The 6,271-nt window shown below is 28.1% G+C and overlaps 1 protein-coding gene across 1 annotated transcript; it reads right to left on the bottom strand.

Annotated features, from left to right (window-relative positions):
- Positions 1-689: 689 nt before the first annotated feature.
- LOC105787698 (receptor-like protein 44) lies at positions 690-3,885 on the bottom strand. The gene is made up of 2 exons (XM_012614216.2): positions 2,628-3,885; positions 690-922 (listed from the first exon to the last, which is right to left on the bottom strand). Exon 1 carries the CDS (start codon positions 3,504-3,506, stop codon positions 2,700-2,702), a length of 807 nt encoding a protein of 268 aa, XP_012469670.1. The 5' UTR covers positions 3,507-3,885; the 3' UTR covers positions 690-922; positions 2,628-2,699.
- Between the last annotated feature and the right edge of the window lie 2,386 nt (positions 3,886-6,271).

Raw genomic sequence — 6,271 nt, 5'->3', positions numbered from 1 at the left:
TTATCTTCCCATTTATGGGTTGGGGAGGGGCTATGGGTAGTTCTAGGAAAAAAAAAAACAGTTATGATCAAAACCTATAATGATACCATTTAAAAAAAACTCAATATATAAGCTCAAATAAATAAATACCCAATAAAATATTAAAACTACAATTAATATTAAAAATAGGAAAAAAATAGAAAATAGTTGCATCATCAACTCATGAAATTTTATAATTACAATGGTAACTTTTATATAAATAAATAAATCTTAAAAGAAAAATATAACTAAATAAAACTAATCAAACAAAAAAATCAATTTCATTATTTTATTGATTTTAACCCAATGTGGTTACCAAATATTAAAATCTTTTGGATTGGAAAATAATATCGAGGTAAAATTATCATGAAGGACCTTATATTAGGAGTCGATTACATTTTATTTTATTAAAAAAAGAGTAAATTAGTTTATATACGTCAGATTAAAGAGCAAATTGATCTTTCTGTTAAAAAATTCATCTATTATTACCGTTAGTACCTTAGCATGAGGTACATGTGATTATCTGGTTATCAGCTACGTCGAAGTTTAATAGTAGAATTGAATGAAATTTTTAATAAAAATAATTAATTTACTTTTTAATTTAATGTTATTTTTTAACGAAAAAAAATATAATCTAATTCTTAATAAAAAGACTTTCATGGGACTAAAAATTAAAATGGGGAAACAATGGATTCAAATGAATCAATGAGAAAAACAAACAAATAGTTTTCCTTTTTATCTTTTTCTTTTTTCCAGATTCCAAACAACAGTAACATAAAGAAAAAAAGCAAAGAAGGGGGTCCAGGCAATGATGATGAGATGCATGCGATTCTTGGAAGACCCCATTAATGAGAGGATTGAAAGCTAATTTGACCAATCCATCCCTCTGCTGCTTTTGGTGCCACTGCAATTTTTTCGAAACCCAATCAATTCCTTTCAAATACCTTAAGAAAAAGAAATTTAAAAAGCAGCCATAATTAAGTATATTTAACTTTAATTTCAACATTTTTTTTTCTTGATTCATCCTTGGAAAACACAAATTTTAGTCCTACATACACTCAATACATGCCTTCTTTAGAGGTGTGCATTGTATGGCTCAATTTTTCATATATAAATCAAATTAATCGAATTGATTTAGAGAGTAAAATCAAATAAATCAAAATAAAAATTTTAATTTGATTCGATTTTTCAATTTTATTTTGAATTAAAATAAATTTTAAATGAGCTACTTACAATTTTATTTCTTTTAATTTTTTATATAATTATCTTCTTTATTCAATTTATTATATCGTATCACTTTTAATTTTTTATTTTAAATTCATTATAAAAATATTAAAATATTTATTTTCTTATATGTCCAACATATCCTTACTTGTGTTTCCATTGGCTATAAATTAATAAAAATTAAAAAAGTATCATAAAAGAATTAAATTATCAATTTGGTTTGGGTTTAATGGCTTTCTACTTTAAAAGTACTAAGTTTTAGTAGATATTTGAGTTTAAGATTTAAATTTGAGCTTAGATATATAAATAAGTTATAAATTTATGACATTACGGGTTTGGCCTTGTTCAGTTTATTCGATTTAAAATGTCAAAATTGAAAATTAACAGAATAAACCAATTAAATCGAAAAGATTTAGTTTTTCAATTTAGTATTTTTCGCATGCCCTAATATTTTTTTGAAAATTTAAAATTTTAAGCCTGGTCCTTGGGAAATTATTTCTTTTAAGTCTTTTAAAACTGAAATTTTAAGTAACATATAGTAAATTCATACTTTAACCCTACTAGAATAATAAAATTATAAATTAATACAATAATAAAATTTATAACTTAATTTTCACACGCCTTGGAATATGAATTTTCCATAATATCTTTCCTCTTTCTTCAGGTTGAATTTCCCAATTTTACGGAAATGTAAAATAAAAAGGGTCTCCATTTTTGTTTCTTTTCAATAGTAGTACATTGAATTGAATTTGTTTCTATTTAGTACCTGTGATTTTATTGGTATTTTTGTAATTATCTAACACCATTAAATTATGCTATTGTGGCATTAACAACCAATAATGTGATCGCATTTGACAACTTCATATTTTGACAAATGATAAAAAATAATTAATAATAATATAATAATATAATAAAAAATATTTTGCCATATTTCAATTTTGAATCAATGTTGAAGCATCAAAGATCAAACCCATGAAGCAATTGAATTTCATAAAGAACCAATATCCAGAATGTTGGCTTTAAGCCATTGACCAAAAGCTATAATAGTAGTTAACTTTTGTTGCAAGAAAAATAACAAATAGAGACAAATTTTCACATAGGCATGTGATTAAAGAGAATGCTGGTCTGGTCTCCCACCATGCACACCAGCTCACACATTTACACTCCCACAAGTAACCCCAACTTGTTAAAACTACATTTTTTTTTAATAAATGCAATCATGTTTCACTCTTCAGTTTCATTTTTTTTTACAGTTCAGTCCCCACCAAAATTTTTTTTTCAAGCCATTGGCACCATAATTGAACAGTACAGGGAAAAAAAGGATCATGTTTGAATTTACTTTATATACATTGTTGAAGAAGAAAAAAATCAGTCGAAAAACATACCTGGGATTTTCTTTCTTTTTTGAATTTAAGCTCAATGATCTTCAATGATATTTGTTCTTCTTCTTTTTTTTTTTAATAATCAGGCATGAACTGACCAATCTTTCCTTCTTCAGCAGCAGCCATTTTTTCTTCTGTAATTTTCAACCAAATACAAACCCCAGTGAAACTAATAACCAAACTCGCGAGTCCACTTCCTAATCCAATCCCAACAATGGCCAAAACTGATAGCCCTTTACTTTTCATAGGTGGTAAAGGGTATCCATAAAGATCCTTATTTCCACCAAAAGATGTGGCATTAAACCTTGGTAAATTCCCACTCCTATTACCTAATGATGCTGGTATTGGACCTGACAGCTTGTTGTTTGAAACATCAAAAGCTGACAACCGTGCTAATAGGCCTAATTCTTGAGGAATTTGACCAGTGAGTAAATTATCATGAAGATCAATGACGTTTAAGTAAGCACATAATGCAAGTTGTTGAGGGATCTCTCCTTCAAGGCGATTAGATGAAAGGTTGAGTACTGCTAAGTTGACTAAGTATTGTAAATCTTGAGGGATAGGACCTGAAATGGAGTTTGAAGACAAATCAAGGGATTGAAGATTGGTACAATTGGAAAGAAATGGGGAAATAGAGCCTTGAAGAGAGAGGTTGGTGAGGGAAAGCTTGTAGATTCGACCATTGTTACAAGTTGCACCAGGGAGATAAGATGTGAAACCACTACAAGGGTTTGCAAAGGTGGATTTGGTCCAGTTTTGTAAGTTGTTTAAAGGGTCTTTCAAGGTTTGGCTTAATTGAGTTAAACAAGCTTCGTCGTTTGGATCTGAGGAAGATAATGGAAGTGTAGTAAAGGTTAGCAGCAAAAGAATTACAAACCCCATGAAAGAACAAAAAAGAAACCGGGGGGGGGGGATCTTTGAGATTAAAGGTTTGAACTTTGGTTCTTTGGATGTTGTCTTGGTTATGAAGAAGAAAACTTTTTTCTTATAGGCAGATGTAAAGAAACAAAAAGGGTAACGGGAAAAAAGGGGGCAAATGGGGTTTGGCGAGAGAGAGAAAGAGAAGCGTGTGTTTAGGTGGGTAAGGATGGATGGTGACTATACGGGATTTGAGTTGAGGGAAGCTATTGAGTTATAGGGAACCAGCAGGTCCGCAGGCATTTGTTGTTGTGTTGTCGTCGAGGGATTGATTGATACGTTCAAGGAACGGTGGGGGTGGCCTGGTGGGGGTGCGGGTGAAGAGTAAGGAATTGAGGGATTTTGAGATTGCCTGCCAAAGAACTTTTGCTTGATAAAGACTATGATGCCTAATTCTTATAGTGATTTGATTTGACTTGGATTAGTATTAAGGTGAATCAAAGAGTAAGTTCACCGTATTGTTAAAATTTTATTTATTTTTATTGTTAAAAATTAATTAAGCTAGGAATAATCAAATAATTACATATAATATGTTATTTATACATCATGTTAATATGTAAATACCAGTTTCTAATTTTTTACTAAAAGATCAATTTGATCTTTGATCTAATGTATAGAAATTAATTTATTTATTTTGAATAAAATATCAAAATATAATTCGACTCTTAATACAAAAATTTTTATAGTACTTTTACCACTTTTCAAGAATTTTAATGTATTCGACTACCACGTAGGAAGGAATAATGTTTTCATAAAAGACCAAGTTCGAAATTAAATCAAATATTATATCGTTAAGACTCTCTAAATAAGTTCTGTAACAAATTGTATGACAAATTTGTGCTACCATCTCTGCTTTTTTTATTTTATACTTTTTAATTTTTTTGTTGTAGTTTAACATATAATTGACAAGCAATTCAACACTAAAAGATTTTGAATTCAACACAATTTAAGTTTGAGTTTAGTTCATTAGCTTTTTATTGTCATATTATGTTAGATCAAATTTGGGTTTAAAGCGAAAAGATGAATTCCTAAATTTGAATTTATTTCAAATGAGTATTAAATCTATTTCAAACCCAATTAATAAATAAATATAGGTACAATGATTTATTTGGTCTTTCCACTTAAAAAATTATTTTAGTTTTTATTTAAATTTTATCATTTTATTTCTTAAACTTGTATTTTTTTTGTCTAAAAAGTTGAGAAAGTTAACGTCTTTTAAATTTATTGACATTGCATACATGTTAATTGTCACGTGGATGGTACATTAGTATTTAATTAATTTTAAAAATTATAAAAAACTATTTTAAAAAATTAAAAATCATTAAAATTATTTAAAATGATTTTTAAATATTTTTAAATTTTAAAAATTAATTAAATGTTGATGTATCATTTACGTGACAATCCATGGTATGCCCACGTCAACAAAGTTAATAAATGTTAACTTTTCCATCTATTTTGGATGAGTTGACAAAAATTATAAATTCAATAGTTAAAAGAGGCGAAAAATTGAATAAATGACTAAAATAACTTTTTATAAAATTAGAGAGTAAAAAATCGCCATTAATATACATTAAATGAAAATTTCTTATTAGTATATTGTCCTTAGCTCCAAAATGAAATAAGCCAACCTTTTTGAAAAGGGTTAAATTATTCTTCTAGGGCGAACTTGGTAATAATTTTTATATTGGGGTTTGAATTTTTTTATTCAAGTTAATCTTTGAACTTGGTAATTATTCTCGTATTGGGGCATGAATTAGACAATTATTCCCACATTAGGGTTTGAACTTTTTTCGTCTAAATTAGTTCCTGAACTTGACAATTGTTTTCATATTATGACTTAAACTTGACAAGTATTTCCACATTGGAGCCTAAACTTTAACGTTTTTAGGGAATCAAAATAAATTTAACCCTAATATGAGAACAATTACCAAGTTCATGAACTAACTTAGACAAAAAAATTCAACCCAATTTAAAAAAATCAGATACCAATATAAAAATAACCCTCAAATTAAAAAATAATTTAACCCATTTGAAATAAAAACATTTCCAACATGAATTGACATCACTTAATTAGCTTATTCGGTGACTAATGTGACACATTCTTTTATTACTAAGTTTTAATATTATCAATCCTTTAATAATGGGATAAAAAAAGCGTGCCTAATATTATTCGGCATTAAAAATCACTAAAAAATCGATTAAATCTTAACTTAATTGATATAAATATTATTGTCAAGGTAGGAGAATGTGTGTTGAAGTGTGCTGAAGTGTATTATTCTCCTATTTATAGATTGGGAGAGATTATGAATAATTTTAAATATTTTATTAAAAAAACAGATATAATAAAAAAAATTGAAAACAGTGGGACGTGTGTTTACGGCTCCTTTGAGAGTCCTCTGCAAACCCATTACTTTCATAATAAAACTTTGTCAAAATCGTTGTAAAAAAGGCAAGCTTTTGGGGGCAAACACTAATAATAGTTATAGCTTAGGCATGCCTAATTGGTGAGACCAAGCAAAGCCAACGCATGCTTGAGAATGTGATATATCACATTCATATCTTTGGTTATAATGACCCATCTTCATGTGAGATTTACATTTGGCAATTTTGATAACTTTGAGTAGGGAATGAGGCAAAAGAATTTCAAGACAATTTTTAAAGTGGGGTTTGTCCTAATTGATATTGATTGCTTTGCTAATCATTCTTTTTCGAGCTAAAAATTTCAAAAC

Source organism: Gossypium raimondii, chromosome 2 (assembly GCF_025698545.1).
Source record: "Gossypium raimondii isolate GPD5lz chromosome 2, ASM2569854v1, whole genome shotgun sequence".
NCBI lineage: Eukaryota > Viridiplantae > Streptophyta > Magnoliopsida > Malvales > Malvaceae > Gossypium > Gossypium raimondii.
This window is presented reverse-complemented; position numbering and strand designations above follow the sequence as displayed.

Coding starts and splice junctions, on each gene's coding strand:
- LOC105787698 (XM_012614216.2), bottom strand. CDS start 3,506: ATGGGGTTTGTAATTCTTTTGCTGCTAACCTTTACTACACTTCCATTA.